The sequence below is a fragment of the Nanorana parkeri genome, unplaced genomic scaffold, assembly GCF_000935625.1.
Source record: "Nanorana parkeri isolate BGI_ZX_2015 unplaced genomic scaffold, ASM93562v1 scaffold5, whole genome shotgun sequence".
NCBI lineage: Eukaryota > Metazoa > Chordata > Amphibia > Anura > Dicroglossidae > Nanorana > Nanorana parkeri.
In genome coordinates this window covers 3,928,597-3,950,145 of record NW_017306273.1, presented here as the reverse complement: position 1 = coordinate 3,950,145, position 21,549 = coordinate 3,928,597, and the positions used below count along the sequence as shown (strand labels likewise).

The 21,549-nt window shown below is 41.4% G+C and overlaps 1 protein-coding gene across 1 annotated transcript in view; it reads left to right on the top strand.

Moving 5' to 3' along the window:
* Window positions 1-21,549, top strand: part of PRDM16 (PR/SET domain 16) — a 486,681-nt gene that overhangs the window by 455,731 nt on the left and 9,401 nt on the right. Inside the window, exons 10-14 of the mRNA XM_018552747.1 lie at window positions 4,468-4,555; window positions 8,733-8,902; window positions 9,523-9,600; window positions 12,332-12,501; window positions 13,778-13,952. Coding sequence (XP_018408249.1) covers window positions 4,468-4,555; window positions 8,733-8,902; window positions 9,523-9,600; window positions 12,332-12,501; window positions 13,778-13,952 — 681 coding nt within the window. The remainder of the gene's footprint in view (window positions 1-4,467; window positions 4,556-8,732; window positions 8,903-9,522; window positions 9,601-12,331; window positions 12,502-13,777; window positions 13,953-21,549) is intronic.

Below are 21,549 nucleotides of genomic sequence, written 5' to 3'. Positions count from 1 at the left end.
TATATATATATATATATATATATATAAAATTAGAGCAAGGGGTGGGAAGATCTATTGTAGCAATAAATTACATATAACTTATTATTGAGCTGGAATGTTATTGATTGCCATGGGAAATGCCTCTACTTTCAGACACTTAGACCTCAATCAATTAGCTCTGAGACACTATTGAGGGTTTCAAGTTTGGAATGCGTTCATTACATGGAGTTGGGTATCATTGCTTGGAAGTGATGTGCTTGAATGTTGTATCTATCTATGCTCATTAATATACTTTATTATAAAACAAATATCAGAATCTTTAATTTATATTTGGAGGCAACCTGTTAAAGAAGTCCAGCAGGGAGATTAATAAGTAGAAGTAATGAGCAGTACACTTCCATACTACAATCTAGAGAATTTCAGTTGAAAAGTGGAGGTCCCTCCACACTTCTGCCCTTCTACCCAACAAATCGCTGGTTACAGAAAGCAATACAAACGGCAAGTGTTTTGTGTTCCAGTAGTTGCTCTGTAAATTAAACCTTTTCTTTCCCTTCTCAGGGCAAAGCGAGAGACTCACTTTAACATAGCCCTCCCCGGCAGCACATACTTGCCTTCTTTTCACTCCCCTGCAGCCACAGGGGGTGAAAAGAAAGTCCTGTGTAAGCTGAAAGTTGCTGGAGCTATATCTTATACAGGGCTATAGACTCCCTTGTGACAGCTCTGATTAGCCCAGTGCTATCATATGACATGATTCACATGCTTCTCAAGCTGAGTGGCAGAGAATTAACGGAAAGGTAAGTTCATGTTGGGGGAGGGTGGGGGATTTAATCAAACCTGTTAGACTCAGCGAGAAATACGGGAAGCATATGTTCGTGGACATCTGACCATCTGTGGACATCTGCTTTCTACAAGATTGTGGAGGGTGTCTGAGGGAATTAGTGCCCACTCAGCCAAAAGAACATTTCTGAGGTCATGTAGTGATGTTGGATGAGAAGACCTGATTCCTAATGGGCATTGCAGTTCATCCCAAAGGTATTAAATAGTGTTGAGGTAAGTGCTGTGTACAGGCCACTTGAATTCCTCTACACCAGACTCATCACACCATGTCTTTAATGAGCTCACTTTGTGCACAGGGGTACAGTCATGCTGGAACAGAAAAGGGAATTCCCAGAACTGTGGTCACATGGTTGGTAGTGCACAATTACCTAAAATGTCTTTGTATGCTGCAGTATTAACAGTACCTTTCACTGGAAACACCTGAACATAATCATTTGGAGGGACGTCCACATACTTTTGACCATGGAATAGTGGAATAGCCTTTGAAGGAACAATTTCACACTGTATTCCACTAAAACACCATATAAATGCTGCAACCACTAGGCAATCTCAGGCGTGCATTTTTGGCTTAGCTCCACTGGTGACTGTTATTGTTTTTATGTCTGTACACTCTCTACCTACTATATATAGCCTGGTGCGGTGTTTAAGGGAAAACTAAGCTTCGAATCGAAGGAAGTTCTAGTTAGTTCACTTTCTTGGAAGAGCTGAGGCTCCAGAGAGAAGACACAGGATGCTAACTCACGAAATTACAGGAAATGTCCTCATCCAAATGACATAGATCATGTATCAATTAAGCTGACCTTCCATTCATCACACCAGTCAGCCTGCCTCAAAACGATGAGGCCCTGCATTAATCACCCTGAAGTGTATTCATTTTTTACATTGTAAAATATAAAGTTTTAAAGGGAAGATTCCCTTGAGAAAAGAGTGACTGAATCTGTATCAGTTTAATAATGAAATTAGATAGTGCATAAGAGTCTCTGGATTGAAGAATAAACCCAAAATCAAATTTTCAGGTTTTTTGGCATCATGATTCACTGTATGCAGTGTTCTTAACTAAACCATTTCTGTGAATCTTTGCAATATCTCAGAACACTTCCTGTTGCAGGCTGAGAATACTAAGCCACTGCCTTGAAGGAGCTCTGTCAGCCGGTGCAAGGGTTGTCTGTCTAATTTACCTGATAGACAGCCCAACAGCCAACTGAAGGAGCTCACACATCAGACTGACAATGCTGCTGCTAATTGCATTGTCAACCTGCAACAGGAAGTAATGTTACTGGCAGGATATCTAGGTAGGAAACTTTGCAATAGATTTACAAAATGGGGCCAAATGGGGATGCAGTTATACCAATACTAGTATCGGTATTGGTGCCGATACCGGGTATTTGGGCGAGTACTCCAAATGCTCTGATACCTTCCCCGATACCGGAACTTCCGGACAGAGGAAGTCTTCCAGATTGCCCGGGAATCAATGCTGATTGGCTGGGAAGCCAGTTTCCCGGCCAAGCTCAATCAAGCAGGTTAGACAACATTGAGCCAGCTTCTCTGGCAATCAGATTACCCGGGAAACTGGCTCCATGGCAGCAGAAGCACCGGTACTCGGTATCGATGAGTACCAAAAGCAAACTATCGGTACTCGTACTCGATACCGAAAAAACGTTATCTGTGCATCCCTAGTGCCAAACATACAGAATAGTAGACAGCAGTACAAATCTGACAAGGGCATTGTAGCCCTTCTCTACTCTACTTAAGAAAAGCATTTTCATTTCTGTGTTTGTTGCTGTTGGACATTTTTCTTCACTTCCTGTCCAGTAAAATGTTCTCAACAGGACAGGAAGTGAGGGGAAATCTCTCTAACGAAACCCCAGATAACAGGGGTTCTTCCCCACTCTATCTCAAACTAAAAATAAAGTCTTGGCTGGACACACGCTTTAATTCTGAAACTGATAGCTGCCTACCTGCCATGCTGATCTATTGGCTTTACTATTGACCCAGAACATGTGAGCAGATCAGAAGTATCAACCCAGGCTGCTACATGATTATTGCAGGCCAGTGACTAGAGTACTGAAGCTAGAAACAGCAAGGCAACTAGCATTCTCAGAAGCAGGTCAGCAATTGCATCCTACATATGTCATGTCAGTATGAGTTTTTATTTTACAGGAACAAAGGTTAAGCTGGTTCTTCCATTCATGTGATCACAAATCTAGATATAATAAAGTAATATGATTGGTTGCTGAGAGCTAGCACTGTTTTATAAGTATATATTATGTTATATAAGTTCTGAATAGTTGCTGTGGGCTACTAAACTTTGTGCCGTGGCTTTATTAAACAAGCTTGGGTATCTTATTGCAGTAATCTGTACATTCAAATGGAGAGATTTAGCTTTTGCTATTAGATAGGTAACATGATCTTTGCTAGAGGATCTTGGAGGGCTAATGTTCAGGTAGGGTCAGCCAATCAGTGGGTCTGCCTAAGCAGTAACTTGGCACTGGTCACATGATGCATGACCATTCCCCTGATGATAAGAAAATAACTAATTTCAGGTCTTGGATTATCATTCTCTTTACAGCATTGAGGGTGAGCATTAATATGAATGGGTCTTTATGTTTGGCTATAGGTTCTTTTTAGGTGTATCTGTTTGAAGGGGTTTGCTTGGAAAAATAAAAATGTTGTTGTTAAAGTGCCCCTCCCTTCTCACAGTTGCTGGGTTCTATATTATCCCCTTTAAATTATGAATTATAGGTTATAAGCAGATAATGCCTTGACTGTGGGACAGACAGGCTAGAATATGTGTTACACCTCATGTTATATCAGTAGCACTAGTTCCTAAGGAATTATGGTCTGACTAGCAGAGGTTTGGTGAGTTTGGTGAGTTGATTTCTAGATTTCAAGTCAGGCAGGCAGTTCAAAATAATAATAGTATTGGACCAAGTGCATATGGTTACTCAAATTGGAGTAGGGTATGGGAGGATGACGTTTTAATTATATCTAAAGCCAACACTTTTTTTTTTTTTTAAGTTTAAATTGCTGGGGAGATTAAAATGTATCTTTGTCCTGGTGACCATTTGACAAGAGCATGATGGTGAATCCAAAATCCTAAATGTTATAGCTGGCACTGGAACAGGGATTGAGTGGAAATGATCCAAGTGGAACCCCAGTCCTGTTGACAACTGTCTAATTAGGCAAAGGGTTGCTCTCGCTCTGTAGATACTTCCTGTAGAATCTCCAGGACACTAAAAAAGCAACAAAAAAGATTTGGCTTTAGATACACTTTAATGTCATAACAATTTTAGGGACCAAAATGTTGTAAAATATTTAGCTGGTAGGGAAAGGTAGGGCTCCCAGAAAATGTATATGCTCCAAGTTTGGTCATCTGGATTGAATGAAAAGAAACAATGGGAGGTGAAAGCGATACATATCTCACCTAAGTTGAAGATTACATACATGGTACACTTTGGTTTGGGGATCCTGGGCCACATAGTAGTTTTCTTTACAACTCCAGGTATGTTCGGACACATCAGGTGGCTGCCCTTAGGGGGTTGCATTTGTGTTGCAGTTTTATTTCCAGATTCATGTTAAGACATTGTTGGCATTTTGATGATGATGTTGTTGTCTTCTTTGGGGTACGTAACCCTCTGTGTTGTTGTCCAGCAGGGTGGAAAAGCGGAAGGTGACAGACCCTGTGGGGGCACTAAAGGACAAGTACTTACGACCATCCCCTCTACTCTTTCACCCCCAGGTAAACAGATCTGAAATGTGGTTATGTCTTGACTATGGACCAGCTGGCCATTAAAGGGGACCTACACTGAAATGTTATCTTAAAACCATGTTAATAGTTTTACTGTCTCTGTAAACTGAAACTTACTATAGATAAAGAGTAACAGTCCTGGTCACATGACCAGAATCATAGGCATTTGGTTACGTGTTCTTGCTGAAGGGAAAGATCAGAATTCTGACTGCCCAATCCAGGGACGTGCGGTCAGGGGAGACAGGGGAGGCAGAGCCTCACCTAGAATTATGGAGGAAAAAGCTGTCAGCTTCAAGTCTGAAGCTGACAGCTTTTTCTCCATTCAGCTCGCCATGGAGATCTGAATTACAGAAAGGCATGTGCAGAAGATATTGGTATCATTTAAATTCTTTATCTTAAACAAAAGTGGAGCTACCCTTTAAATGCAACATCCCTTTAATGAGATAACTGCTCAGCAGCAGTGACATTCTTCATTTTTCCTTAGAAGTTTGAGAACTTTTCCCACCTCACTCCTTCACATAGACCCCTCATTGTTCTGCTTCCCCACCAACGTCTAGTTAATAACTTCCAGTGATTTTCCTCCGAAAAGACTGGATAATGGCAGCGGACCCGCCAGAAACATCCTGTGTTTGTCTGGCTTAGAATAGTGCTGAGATCGACTTGTAAAAGGAGTAGATATGACAAAGCCGTCTGCTAATACCAGCAGACAGGGCCTGAGAAGATTCAGGAGCCTATCGATATCCAGACATATGAGTGCCACCTATAGGTAGGCATCAACACGCACTGCGTCTGCCTAATTATGTCCATTTCTTTTTTTTAAGAAATTAGTGTAGCCTTTGAAAAAAATTGCACCTGATTGGCTGCTATTGGCAACAAATTATTCTTTTTCTTAAATTTTTTTTATTGTTTTTCATATATAAATATATTTGAGCCGCAGTAAAAGATAGAAACTTGTGCAACTTAGTATATTAAAGAACAGCCTATGGTCCCGAGGACCATTTCCACATATCCTGCCCCTTTTGCTTTGGTGCCACGACTGAGGCTGCAGAAAGGTGAATCAGGAACCGGGGAACACACAAACATTTCATTGCTTTATGCCCTCAGCTAGATGCACATCCAGAACTGCTGGTGTATAGTGCAAATATAGCAAGTGCAGCACAGTGGCGTAGTGGTTAGTGCTTCTGCCTTGCAGCACTTAGAGTCCCTGGTTTGAATCCCAGCCAGGGTCACTATCTGCAAGGAGTTTGCATGTTCTCCCTGTGCTTGCGTGGGTTTCCTCTGGGTACTCTGGTTTCCTCCCACACTTCAAAGACATGCTGGTAGGTTAATTGGCTCCTCTCTAAGTTGGCCCTCTATGTGAGATAGGGACCTTAGATTGTAAGCTCCTTGAGGGTAGGGACTGATGTGAATGTGTAACTATGTAAAGTGCTGCGTAAATTGTCGGCGCTATATAAATACTTGTAATAAATAAATAAAATAAAATATTATAGACACATCTGTTTGAAACTGTATAAAGCTGTTATCATGTTGGCCATGGTGAATGCAGTGTATGGAAACCATGTCTTCTATGGAGTAAGACTTGGGACCCAACAAGACATTATTGCCATAGCCTTCTTATGACCATCACCTTCTTACCATAAACACGGGTTATGGTAAGGAGGGGCTACTGGAATTAATAAGCCCTCCAACTGGTGCAGTGCTTAGCACCAGGGGCATCCTTAGCCTTTTTGCCACCTGAGGCAGGAGGTGTCAGTGGTGCATGCTAACAGGGGGAGATGGGGGGTTAGTATGCCTCTGCATCATCTTACCGCTCAGCTCTGGCTTCGGCTCTGGCTGGCGTCCCACCCAGCTCCTGGGCAGTGACATCACTGGTTCCCAGGAGCTGAGCGGAACAGTGGCCAGAGGATCCCAGGTTGCTAAGAGATGGGCAGGGAGATGTGTATGGCCCTTACACATCTTCCCGCCCGCCTCTTAGCAACCGTGGAGGGGGGGTGCTCTGGCAGGAAAGGAGCCACTGGAAACATTGTGCAGAAGAGCGGCCATGCTGTTCTGCCTGACGCCCCCCATAAGACCCAAAGAGATGCTGCCTGAGGCAACAGCCTTAGGCTGCACTCATCATAGAGACAGCCCTGCATAGCACTGTAAAGCCGTCTTACTACAGAAGGTATTCACATGTCTCATTCTATCACATATTCCAGAAAGGAATGATTTGCATGACTCCGCCCCACTGGCCTGTAATGAGGAATAATCCTTTCCTTTTTGGAATACGTGATGATATGAGACATAAGAATACCTTCTGTTCTAAGAAGTCTTTACTGTACTATATGCTAATTCAGTTGGAGGACATTTTGATACCTTTAGTCCCTTCTCGCCACGGTTGTACTGTCCAGTGATTTTGCTAATATGGATATAAAGAAATATTAGAGCTAAAATGACAAGAATTGCATCTTATCTGCCCTAAAAGGACAATTGTACTTTTAAAACATGTCCGTTCTTTAAATATGTCTAAGCACAGAAAGCCTTTGTTTTCCCTGCGTTACAAGAGATGTCATCACATGACCAGGATGGTGTAAGCATTGCTTCGTTCATGTTCAGGCTGTCGGTTTGGAGTGCAGCATATCTGCAGACCTTTCTACTATAAAATACGTTTGGCTCCTCTATTGTTGATCGATTATAAGGGCAGGTGCTTCATTTTATTTTCACATCTTCATATGTCCTGTAGGGCATAAATCCGCTGACTTCAACCTCTTTTATATCTAATTACTATATTTGAATCCAGGAATGGCTGGCAGGTTGCTATAATTTATTTTTGGTAATTACAACAGCTTTTTTAATAACGATATATTTTTTAAAACAATGTCTGGGCCGCGTTTGTCCCCAGAGCCTGGTTTAATGTATTGTAAACGTGCAAAAGGTCAGAGCTGGCTGTACAATAGAGCATCTACTATTTGATGTATGGTTTCCTCTGGCTTTCCGCTCGCTCACTGGCTCCTCGGCTCCTTCCTTGGCCGCTGTTCAAACTGACATTTTTTCAGTTTCACCTCTCAGTGATGCAGTTTTGCAAGAAGGAGAGTGGAAAATGGAATGGGTCCCTCCGTACGATGCAACGTGTAATCCACGGCCAGCTTTAGGGCCTGCCCCTTCCATTCTCACCTAACACACCACATATTGGAAAAATGTTTTGTTTTTTAATTGCAGCTCAAGCCAATTACTTACAAATACTGTATCACCGTGCATGAACCATCCCCCTTTTTCTTTTGTTTATTTGGGTCCTCGTGCAATAATGAATAAAAGCCAACTGTATCCAAATATGATTTGTTTTAGATAAAGTAGAGAAGGGTTAGAACCTTTTACCTTTGGGGGAGCCACTAGGCTCTACCAACCAGATACAGTTGATGGATATCAAACCATGATACTCAAGATAAGGCACCTCATATCCAGACCTTTGAAAGGTTTTTATTTCTGTCTATGCCCCTCCCCTTGGGGAGATTTCTCCTCACGTCCTGTCTGGTCACCAGGAAGTGAAGTCAAAGCTTTGAAATGCAGACACAGAGAGCATATTCCTGCTGTCTAGTTATTCTTTCTCAGATAGTTATATGAAGGCAACTAATGTTTTTGGAATGGGGGGATGGGGGATACTACAATATAAGGCTTCAATATCAGTTGTCACTAACCACGAATTTTGGGGAACAACTATATTATCCAAAGTTCTCAAAAGGTCCATTGTATCCTGAATATATGATGGTAGCGTCATAACATGAGAACGTAAGTATGTATCAACTAAGCGACTAGCCATTTCTCTTGGCCCTTTATGTCCTACAAAATGTTCTTCCTTGGAGAGGACAGTACACACGCTTCTGCAGCAGGAGGAACGTGAAATGTACCGCCATTTTCATACTTTCACTAGATAGAGTTCTCTCAGTTTTCCTGGGAACTTTAGCCTTGTGGGTTCCATATTCCAGTCACGTGAGAATCTTTGTAGCTTGATCATCTGAATGTGCCTCATACATGTTTCACCACCCCATAACTCATCCAAAAATATGGCAACAATGTAGTTAGTTCCTAACTTTGTAACAGTAAATCAGCCTCCATTAGATAACACAGCTGCCCCCAGTAGATATATGGAGGCTTCAGGGCTTCACTTACAGATTTGCTTGACTTCATCTAGATGTCAGCCATCGAGACCATGACGGAAAAGCTGGAAAGTTTTGCCAACATGAAGGCTGACACCGGAAGCTCCTTACAGCCCCTCCCGCACCATCCTTTCAACTTTCGCTCCCCGCCCCCAACGCTTTCAGATTCAATCTTACGGAAAGGAAAAGAACGTTATACTTGCAGGTAATTTCAAACTGTTAGATGCCCCCTGGGCTGAACCAATGGCTATTTTTGATTTGATCCTTTATAAGACAATTATAAATGTTTCTGTCTGTGGATGTAGAATCCTGATATCAGTTTAGGTTGATGTATTTTGTGGGTACCCACCCATATTTCTGATAGGGATTCCGTTGCAGGTTTGAATAGAATGAATGTGGGTTTGAGTTGGGTTCCTGTATGAAGAGTAGACCCACCCAGGCCTGTAGTTCAGGGTTGTGGCAGGAGGTAGGTAGAGTTATTTTGCGGGTAGCCGCCCATATTTCCAAGGAGAATATCCAATAGGGATCCGGTTGCAGGTATGAATTGAAGGAATGTGGGTTTCAGTTAAGTTCCTGGGTGAAGAATAGACTCACCTAGATCTATAGTTAATGCCTGTGTCAGGAAGTGGGGCAGTGACCACATAAAGAAATAGTTTAATACTTAGAACATGGTGTCACGCTCTTTGGGTTATAGAATGTGTACAGCACAGAGGACAATTACAGAAGTAAGGATTGGCTACAGAGAAAACTAGGCAGTGATCATTATAAATGATTTCTTTTTTTTTTACTGGTGTCCACGCTTATCTCTTTTGCACTTTTTATTAGGTACTGCGGTAAAATCTTCCCACGATCAGCAAATCTGACAAGACATCTCAGGACCCACACAGGGGAACAACCCTACAGGTAGAGAGAACTAAGAAGAGCAAAGCTTTCCAACTGCTTTCTGTTATGTATAAATGGCACCTATAGTTTACATGTAATCCGTTTTTCATTTTCTGATTGAAAGGAACCCTAAAGGCGATTGGGTTGTTGACAGTGTCCTCTAAACATATAAACATATTTTCTAGGAGATCTTCCCATACTTCCTTTTCTGGTGACAACAGTCATATGAATCACAGAGCAAAAAAAGTTTGTAGGTTAAAAGCTAATTTTTCTGAGTTTAATAAACCTGTATGCATGGTGTGAAGATGAATGCCCAACTGCATAATATTAATCCACTTTGTGTGCACCATCACTGTGCAGCACATAGCCTGTGCAGACAGCAGAGCTGTAGGAAGGACCCAGCAGGCCCCGCCCACTACAGACTGCCTGTAGAAAACTACAGGAGGGGGCGGAGACAAGACCAGTCACCCTGCACAAGGAGAGAGCAGCAGTGACTGGTCTTTATTACAGGAGGTCTTTATTACAGGAGACAAGACCAGTCACCATGCACAAGGAGAGAGAGAAGCAGTGAGCGGTCTTATTGCACAAAGTTTCACCCCCTTTTTACTGCACAGATCTGGAAGAAATGCACAAAGCTCTCCAAGATTCAAGGAAGAATACACATGGCTCTTGTATTTAGACAATATTTGCTTATCCTGGAGTAGAGCTTTCGTAACTTGGAACATTTCAAAGGCTTTAAACTTATTAGGTGACACATCTACACCTCGAGCTGTCTCGATTTTAGGTAGCAAAAATAAAATATCAAGGCCAGGCAGCATTAATTTGTCCGCAACATGATTTTAAGCCGAGCAGCAAAAGCCGGCCTGTCAGTTTTATAAAGCCCTGTATGTGTTTCTCACCGTTAATGCAAACAAAACCCGAGCGGAGTGAATGATTTGAATAAACTGACGGGAATTAATCATTATCCCCATATTTTATGTGTCGGAGCAAGTGTGAACTTTGTGTGGGGTATAGAGGACCCCGGTCGTCTAACCCCCCACCCTAAATCTCCCCCTGCTTTAACAAAAATATCATATTTTTGGCCGTGTTACCTGCCAAAAGCGTTCCCGCGTGTTGTGCCTCTGCTTTTCATTCTATTTATGTTACAGTCTGGAGATTATTTTTACTTAATTTTCTGATGAAAAATATGCCATTTTTTTCATTGGCGGGGAACACGAGACGGCAGATGTGGAGCTGACCACTTTGTGGGGGCCGGTGTGGGTCTGCCAGGTCACATGGTGTAATGGAGAAAGGGAGGGTGCTCTGGTCAAATTGTGGAAAAAAAGGAAAAGTTCCACAATTATTGTGGGGAATATGTTGAAACATTGAAGCGGCTGACAGCTCTGACTCTTGCTGAAATACCCCCCCTTGGCACTAACACCTCTTGAAGGCGCTAACAAGTATATAGTAAATTCCTATAATAGTCCACACAATCTAGGGGCACCAGTACCATGGATTGGCATCTGCCCCGCTATGAACTTTTAGAAATGCACCCCTTATCTTTCACACAGCACACCGCATGACAGTGTCTTCATCTGCTTTTCTCTTCGGAAAGAAGGGGCCATCTTTGTTTAGGCATCTAGGGTCAGCATCTGTTGAGAACCTGGCCCACTGTCATGTAAATCTGTTCTCAAAAGTCATGTGTTCTCAAAAGTCTGGCACAGATAAGTCCACCTGCTACAATCCCTCAGCCTGCAACTTGCTACAAGGTTGCAATGTAGCACAGTGGCGTAGTGGTTAGCACTTCTGCCTTGCAGCACGGGGAGTCCCCAGTTCAAACCTTAGTCAGCAGCATAGAGTTTGCATGTTCTCCATGTGCTTGCATGGGTTTCCTCCCACACTCCAGAAGGCATGTTGGAAGGTAAATTGGCTCCTGTCTAGATCAGCCCTGTATGTATGCATGTGAGATAGGGACCTTAGGTTATAAGCTCCTCGAGGACAGGGACTCTTGAGTGTGTTTTATGTAAAGCACTACATACATCATTGGACCTATATAAATGCCTGTGATAAACAAAATGTATAGTCTGATCACTGGGTGGGGGGGACACTGGGGAAATCCTTTCACCTTCCTGCAGCAGACTAATGACATCACCTCATCCTAGACAATGTTGCTGGACTGGAACTCTAGAACAGATTTTTAATAATAAACGGTGAAGCTTTTCTGAAAGATTATACCGTTAGTGTAATGTATAATACAGGTCCACTTTAAGTCCTTATTTAGTCATCTCATGTACTTCCATGTTATGTGCCAGATACCATGGCTGAGCTAGCAGCCTAACTGGTGAAAAGTTAGTTGACAGATTCAATTCTTTTGAAAACTACTGTAAGTGGTATCAAACTCTTCCACAATCTAAGCTGCCATATATAAGTAATAATCAATAGGTGGGGCTTAGTGGTACCAGAATCTGAGGTTAACTCATGTAGGGCTTCAGGTTATCTGGCCAGAGATCTGTCAACCCCAAAATAAGGGACATATTTTCTCTACCCAACTGCTACATTACTTCACAGCTACATGTCCACTGTAAGGTTGCCCAAATATTAAGGGGCTTATTTATAAACCTTCGACCCAGCTTAAAGCTGGGCAAACGTTGTTCGCTTGGCATTACCACCAGTATTTGGCGTATAGGTCAACGTTCTGTTTTCCAACAGTATCAAACCATTCTGTCACTCATTGACATCTCCTCTAAATCCATTTTCTTCTTCATGTCTGCAGATGTAAATATTGTGACCGGTCTTTTAGCATCTCCTCTAACCTTCAGCGGCATGTACGGAACATACACAACAAAGAGAAACCGTTCAAATGCCACTTGTGTAATAGATGTTTCGGCCAGCAGACCAACCTGGATCGACACCTCAAAAAACATGAACATGAAAATGTTCCAGGTAAATTATGAGAATGAGAACAAATATGCACAAAGTACTGTGATTTATTTTGTTGAAGATGTTGGCGTTCCAGTATTGGTAGATTTCTAGGCTCTTCCTAGAAGTCCTGCAGTTATGATGGTATTATAATAATAATAATAATAATAATAGGAGGAAGAAGAAGAAGAAGAAAAAGTAGAAGACTTCAAATCATACATACAATGATATCATGAGATGGGTGCAATATCTACAGGATACCTGACACTCCTGCTTGTAGACACTGTCAAGTTGACAGTATATAGATTTTAATCACATAGGATATATATTTTAATCACAGTTCTATTTATTAAGTCATGTGACAGTTATGTGACATCGGGGGAGATTGGAAGAGTTGGAAGAATTCCATTAGCAGGAATGCATGTACTTACATTTTTCATCTTGTAGCCTTCTGTCCTCCATTATGGGATTTACACTGGAATTTGTGAGGGCACTGACCAATATAAAGTCATGTATGGTAATTGGTGTCCTTCTAACCCTTTCTGGTCGCTTATATGGCTTGAGCATGTAGCTTAGGAAATGGTGATCTATGTGGCATCAATGAAGGTGTAATATATTATTAACAATGTGGCCAAAAAGATAAAAAAATTTGGGCAGGGAACAGGTAAATTGAAACAGTTCCTAAATCTGGGTTATATCTGGGGTATGTTAAAGAACCTCTGAAGAATGTAAGAAATATAAACAGGATTCCCTGCAAAATATTAGGCAGGGATCACGTAGACTGACACAGTGCCCAAATGTGTTCATAACTTGGAGTAGGGGTTCTGAACCAATGGCAATCATACTCGTTGGGGGTATGGGAACCAAATGATGGGGGTATGGTAATGGACCTCTGATGAATTTCAGAAAAATTAAAGAGGATTCTCTGTAAAACATTAGGCATGGATCACGTAGATCCCTATGATTTTCTTTCAGTTGTTCTGTTTTATCTCTATATTTAAAGAAAACACCAACCTGGTCCTTCTGTTGCCAAATAGTACATTATAGGTGATGATAGTGATTCCAACAGTCTGGTGAATGGGGACCTATTGGGCAATCCATTGGGGTTCTATATTTGTAAAAAGGTTAAGGACTCCTGGGCTACAGGAAATGTTACCTCAACTTTTTTTTTTTTTTCGGCCAAGCAAATATTCTCATTTTTTTTTTTTTATCTATGACTCTTGAACATAGAGTGGATGAGACGTGAGACTTAATGACTAATGACTGTTCTAAACTTTTCCTGCTTTTTATTCCCATCTAGTGAGTCAGCACTCGGGAGTTATGGGAAACCACCACGGAAACAGCGCCTCCTCCCCCAATTCAGAATCTGAAAACCATGCACTTCTAGACGAGAAAGAAGATTCCTATTTCTCGGAAATCCGAAACTTTATTGCAAATAGCGATTTAAACCAAGCTTCAAGTCTAGCAGAAAAAAGGTGAATTAAAAAAGTTAACTTATAAAAGTTTTTTTTTTTTTATACATTTCTTCTTGTAAAAGTCACATCTGTTATGAGATACCGCCTTGGTGCGCGGCGTTAACCTCATTTCCTCAGTGATCCACAGATATTTTGGCACGGCAGAACCGTGAATAAATAATGAGACGCTATGAGAAAATCGTATTATGTCACTGTATCTCATTCGGGGGGTGGAAGGGGGGGTGATTGTGCTAAATCAGGCAATGTGCTCTCTAATAGGAAATATGATGTGCACCGATGATAAGTTAAATAAAAGCGGGCCCCTGCTGCTCTGAGCCAGCTGTGTTGCGGTAGGTTGCCAGTTCTACGCCGACGTTTCTTAGGCTGGAACTTGGTTGACAGACCACCAGGTGCAAACCATAAATCAAATAATGGGACTTCACTATAGAAAAGAGAGTGGTGTTATTGATGTTCTGATGTTCCCTGTTAGGAGGTGTTTCCCACATTCAGATATCTTTAATTTATTGGCACGTACCCTCCTACAACCTGACTGCCGAGGACCCATAGGGCAACAATAACAGCCAAAATATGTATATAAAACACTGCAATAGGATAAGTAATAACATTACTCACGTTAAGAAGGACCTTGCCAAGAAATGACACGAGACAAGTCCTGTTGGGTAGAGCAAGGCCATGGCTTTATTTTAAGACTGTGAACATAGCCAATAATAACACATTAAACGTTAACCTTTTCATGTTAATCAATGCAAGCCACCAAAAAAGCTAAACCCAAAAACAAAAATGTTATATGTTGCAGCTTACTAGTCCTTAGATGTGGTGGTCGCATTATTTTTCTTCTTTCAAGCCTGGTGATCCTGCCAGGAACACACTTCCTGATAACTCTTACTCACTGTACTGTATCTTTGGAGGAGAAGCGTTTCCACCTTAGGATGGGATTACAGAGACATTCCCCCTATCCTTTTCTCCATAACATAGACAGGTGTGGTCCTGTAGTCTAGAGCTGGCAACAATGTGACAAATATATCCTGGTCAGGACACTATTTCCAAGGAGTTTGCATGTTCTCCCTGTACTTGTGTGGATTTCCTCTGGGTACTCCGGTTTCCTCCCATATTCTAAAGACATGCTGGAAGGTTAATTGGCTCCTGTCTAAATTGGCCCTGTATGCGTGTGCGTTAGGGACCTTAGATTGTAAGCTCCTTGAGGGCAGGGACTGATTCTTAGTGTGCAGTCTATAAAGTGTGGCGTAAAAATTGTGACACAAATGTGTCAGTAAAGATACTGAAACTGGCAACAGGGCTTTTTTGAATTTGGCCAAGGACCTTTTGAATTCCAATACCACCAGAAAAGCACATTTATTGATTCTCCCCCCTACATTCACTTTAGTGGGGGGGGGGAAATACTCAGAAGGTTCCACCCTCAATGTTACAGAAGGAGCGGACGTGTTTTGTGCACATGCATTAAGAATGAGCTCCAGTTAAAAAAAAGTGCTGCAGACGAATCCCGAAGGAACTGGACACAACTAATCAGCTGCAGATGCTTTTGGTTTTTCGGCAGCCATTAATGGGGAGCCGGTTTGAAAGGCCAAGTTAAACTTGTGTTTGATCTGCTGTTGCCTTGCCTCGAACAGGTGAATTTATTGCATTCATTGCCTCTGTTACAGATGGCGGTAACAGATTCCACTGCCATACATTTTGCTGGTCACAAGCACCGCAAATAGAAAGGAATAAAATGTATCTTAAAACGGCAACAATATTATCATTTATTTTTATTTTGACGAATGCATTTTAGTTAGACTTTTGGAAGTCGAAAAAACTAATTACCAGGGCTAAAAAGAAACTATGGTGGAGTGCAGGACCATAACTACAGATCACAGGGCCCCATAGTAAAAATGTGATGGGGGCCCCCTTGATGACCTCTTGCTGAGCTGTGAGTAACAATGCCAAGAATCTCAAAGACTCCTCTTGTGCATCTGAAGCCTTTTGTGCATTGTAGACTTTGTAGACTGCAGGGGATTACAATTGCCGTCAACTGCAACCACTCCAACCAGTACTGTAATATCTTCACATGTTCTATGTTTATTTGCCTCAACAACCTAATGGGGTCCCCCTCCAGGCCCCATAGCAGCCACCTAGGCTGCTATGACTATAGTTACCCTACTGGTGGAGTGATCTGTATATATAATATAGACAACATATAACACAAAACAAACCTGAGGCTTTACAACAAAAAGGAGAAGCAACAGATGGGGATCAAAGGCTACATTTGTTGCCGTTTTGAGCCTCCGCCACACTGCACAATGTATCACATGGATCCATGTGACACAGAAGCCTCCTCGTCCCCAGTCGTGGTGCCACTCGTACCCGAAGCTTGCTTTGTCTTTCGCCAACAGAGATGGTAAAACATATCGGCTCTCCTGTTGATGAACAAGCCCCATAAGGTTAAGGATCCTCTTCTCTATAGAGAGCTCCTACAACCTGATTAATGAAGTACACCATAAATTCCTCCCTCCGAGCCATTACTCAGAATGTGTCATAGAGCCTCTGATTCCTCCGCCGATCAATAGCAAAGCGGCAGGGACAAAGTGCTTCTATTAGCAACATAGCAGACACCTATATCCCAATGTAAATGAGTGCAATATGCCATTACCCCCGGGGGGCCTCATGAGCTAAAGCCCATTCCACAAATGTCACATTCAAAGAATTTATTCTGCTGTTTATTGCACCGTCAACATTCAGAAAGTTTGGGGACCTTATTGAATTTAAAACAGTTGTATAAGCTTTCTATGTGCGACCAACGTTCCCAGTGCTAATACTGCCAGCTGGATTCTACGGTATCTATCTATCTATCTATCTATCTATCTATCTATCTATCTATCTATCTGTCTGTCTGTCTGTCTGTCTGTGTATCTATCTCTCACTCTCGCTCTCTCCTTGTGAATATACATGAATTGTGCAGCAATCCCTCTAGCAAATATATAAATATATATAAATATAAAATAAAATATAGAAATGCTATTTGCCTATGCAGGATTAGTTTGACCACTGCATTGAATATTTTCAAATTGATTTGCTCTGTAAGCCCCTGATCAATTTTTCAATATGTTTAACGTCTTTTCTCATTTTATGCAGTTTACTTAAGTAAATAATTTTTTGTAAATCTGTTGCAAGTTTCTTCCCTGGAGATCCAACAAATAACAGTTCTTCCTGTTGCAGGGAGACAACGCTAAGCTTCTGCCTCCCAGTTAGCAGCAATGTTGTCAGCCTGCTGTGTGCGCTCCTTTACCTGTCTGTCTGATACACCAGATAGGCAGCCTAACAGTCCAAGTGTAAGAACGCACTCGGCAGGCTGACAACACTGCTGCTAACTGACAGGCAATGGCTTAGCGTTGTCAGCCTGCAACAGGGAAGAAACTTTGCAACGAATTAACAAAAGTTGTTTTGGGTTTACATACACTTGAATTCATAGACCTGTGACCAGCCATATATCATATTGTTCATACATCACAACAAGAGTTACAACTTTATAGGCATCTTTGGCTTTTTGTATTGTGAACTATTGCCCCTCGTTCTTGTTTTTGAATTTGGCACTGGTGTTGGCTGGAAAAAAAAAATAAAAAAAAAATTACACACACACACTTTCAGCATTAATATCTAAGTAAGAAAGATTTACTGAGTGTGAAGGATGGAAATGTCTGTGTGTGTGAAACGGTGACTGAGCTAGACCATCATTAGGCTGAAATTAAGTGGCTGGTATATTAAAAGGAGACCGTTGCATTAATCATTCTAATAAGACAAGGGCTCCCTTTTTTCGAAACTCAATCATGCTTTCAAGAGGCATGGCACTGCTCTCTGGATCTCCTTCTCCCATCTGGGACTGCGAGCCTGCAGTTGTTTATGTAGAAATTGGAAGGTGTAGGAGGTTTTCATCACTACGCTCAAACTTGTGCTGTTTAGCTGATTCCCCGGGCTGTTGGGTTAAAGGGACTATTAGCATTAGGTTTGTTTTTTTGTGTGTTGGAGGTCATTTATCAATACGCAGCTCTCATGGAGAGTTTTTGTCAACCGCCATCTGCTATTTTTGCTATTTAAAACTGTTTGTTGTTTATGTAGCTGGTGCTATATTCCCAATATATTTGGATATACAGTAGATACACCCTTGCCTCAATTCTGTTCATAAGGACCGTCAACAAATTTTTAAAATGAATTTGCAGACGGCATTGGGGGGAAAAAAACAAGCATTATGCAAAAATACAAATCACTCAAAGCAACACTGTTGCTAAAATCAAAGTGGAAATAAAGCTGTTCATGTTAAAGTGGCACTAAACTCGGGAGTTAAATCTTAAAAATGCATTGAAGTACTTCAACTATTAACAAACATGTATCTTATTTGTGTATCACTTGGCTGTAGATCCTCCAATCATCTCTGAATTGGTGCTGACACGTCCTTCCTTCTGGAGGGTGGCTACTTTTGTTCCCCATGGTCCCTGTGTGTGTTGTAACGTAGTCACCGCTCCAAGCTCACTCCCGGGATGGACTACAATTTCATGTTTAGTTTACTCATTTGTACTGAGATTGTAGTCCATCATGGGAGTGAGCTTGGAGCGGTGTCTACTTTACAACACACACAGGGACCATGGGGGACAAAAGTAGCCCCCCTCCAGAAGGAAGGACAGTGTCAGCACCAATTCAGAGATGATTTGAGGATCTACAGCCGAGTGATACACAAATAAGATACATTTGTGTTAATGGTTAAGGTACTTTAATGCATTTTTAAGATTTTACTCCTTAGTTTAGTGTCACTTTAAAGAAGAAGGTAAGAGGGTTAATTTACTAAAAGCACACAGGCCATTCACTTTGCAAGGGAATTCACACTTTGCAGTGGAACTTTTTCCTTAGCTTCATGAATGTGGCACAATTTCACTTTGCAAAGAATACCCAACCATGTGCAAATTGCCATGTTTGGTTTGCAAACATTTTAAACAAGCTCTCCTTGATAAGATCTGAACCAGGTCCCACCCGTGACAGAAGTCACTACAACTGATACCCCCATTGCTAGATATCTGCCCTTCTCCCGAATAAAGGACAACTATAAATTTGTGGACAATGATCACCAGGACAAATAGTGATCATAAATCATCACAACAGGTACAAAGACAAACCTGACAGAGTTTCTAACCTTTCCACATGCTATCCAATACTATAAAATATAATCGTTGGCTACTTTAAAAGCAGATATAAGCACATTTGGTAATTTAAATAATACCTTGATTTAAATGGGCCTATACCTGAGAGAGGAACGATTTGGAAAGACAGATACATTTGACGTTCAAAAGCCAGACTGTCCCTCCAAGTAGATTGCAATTGGAAGCTGTATCTATGAGTATTTTTAGATAGATAAAAAAAATCCTCCTAAATAAAATAGCACAACATACGCTGGCATAATTCATGGGGGCAGCTAATGAACAAAAGCCGTAATGAAAGAATCTGCAGCACATTTAACAGGTTATTCCCCAATGAATCTCATTAGTGAGCTGAGTAAACAAACGGGAAAAGGAGGGGGGGCGGTGGTGTAGTTCAGTTTGAATTCCCACACATACTGAAAATGTGGCCAGGACAGTTCGGCAATAGAGGCTATCAAAATGACGTTTGTTTTCTGTCTGTCTGGCCGGGTGATAAATGGCATTCGGAGATGCTGACAGCCCGGGCCATGTAATCGCCATCCAATTTTTGTAGCTCCTATTGTTTATTCAAGCTAGCAGATGGGAAATTTAACCGCTTGTGGACTGGCCAGATGGAAAATGAGCTTATTGAAAAATTGTCACTGTTAGCGGGAGTCTTGCCCCATAATAGGTTTCTCAAGACGATGCCGATCGCTGATCTGGGGGTTCCAGATATAATCTAATTTATAAGAGAAAGTCTGGTTTTAACATTATTATTATTATTATTATCATTATTATTGTTAGCCTGCACCTTTATTTTAGGTGATACTTTTGCAGATTTAATTAATTGCTGCAGAGCAAGAGGGCCTGTTGCATTGAAATGACTTGTTGATTTAAGTATTTAAGAATGGATAGTTTTTAGGAAATGTAGTTAAGTGTTTGTCAACTTTTCGTTCTTTCAGTTATATGGAATCAACATCTCTCCCTTCCCCAAAAAAGCTTAATCTATTGTCTTTGTCATGACCATACACAAACATAAAAACATATACATGGAACATTCCTGGAACCTAGCAGTACCCTGTACCTTTTGATTTTAGAAATACAATATAGCACAACAGAGTGATAAACACGGGGGGGCAAACTTTATGCAGGCAGAGATAGCTAAAGATTTAAAGAGTACGTAGAGCTAAAGGCTTTTTAGCTTTGGATACAGCAGGGAAGGGTAAAAACCGCTGTCAGATTATTTTTTTTGTTGTCTGGATCCCATTGGGGGGATTTCCCTTTACTTCCTGTCCTGTGTATCCAATAGGAAGTGAGAAAAATCCCCTTTGAGACAGTTGTCATCCCAATGGATTATTTCCATTGACCCCAATAGAAGATTTCCCCATTATTCCTGTTCTCTTCTGGTGACAACTCCAAATTTTGGATTTTCCTTCATTTTAATTTTTGGTGGTCTTTCACATCCCCAATGGCAAAAGGGAAGCCTTTCAGGGATTTTAACAAATCCCTACTCTTTCTGAAAAGAAAATGGCCTCAGGTATACTTTAAAAGTTACCGAAACTTTCAGAACAAATATTTAAAGATGCTCCTGCAGTAGAAGACTTTACATAGGGGCCTCTCTGGTCAGTGGGCTAAACTCAAGTGCTACAGCCTCCAGCAGAATTTCTTCTAGGCAAGTACCTGCACTTCAGGATATAATAGTGACAATGAGGCAAGCGGGAAGAACCATTGAGCATAGTGGGGGACCAGAAGTGTGTAGGATGTGAAGACCGAGGAGGTTTTAGCCCTTGAAGACAGTGGAGTTCAGACTCTCTGCCTGCTGGAGAAGAGAGTATCGAGAGTATTCCATTGCAAGAGCCACTTTATAGCATTTTATTTATTTTTTTGAAGCAACACTGCTGCTTTTAAATTCATATTAAATGGCTTGGCAGTGAAATGGTAAAGACTGTTGACACTCCATCAAGGGTGCCAGCAAGAAGGCACATAGACTACAAGTCTGTTTCTCAACCAGGCCATAAATTCACAGGCATATGGCCTTATCTAAAATGGCTGTGTAATTTCACAACACGGTATGGTTCTTGTGCTTTGTGTCTGCCCCATTAATCACCAGTTTATGGAGTTTGTGTCTTGGGGAAGAGGGTGTGAAAGAATTAGGTTGCATACTTAAGAAATAGACTTCGTGTGGCATTTCCTGAAGGAAACTGGAGATCATTCAACCTTTCCTGCTGCGGGATAAAGATAGACAAAAGGAATCCATTTCAGAGTGGCATAACTATTCCTGAGAGGGAATCAAATGTGGGCATTTATCATAAAGAATAACTGAGCGGAGCAGTCAAAGACAAACATGCCACTTATGTGTTTAGATTAAGTGACATGATCCAGGACTCGGAAAAGACCATATAGGAAAAAGGCACTGCAATAAAAAACAATGTTATTAA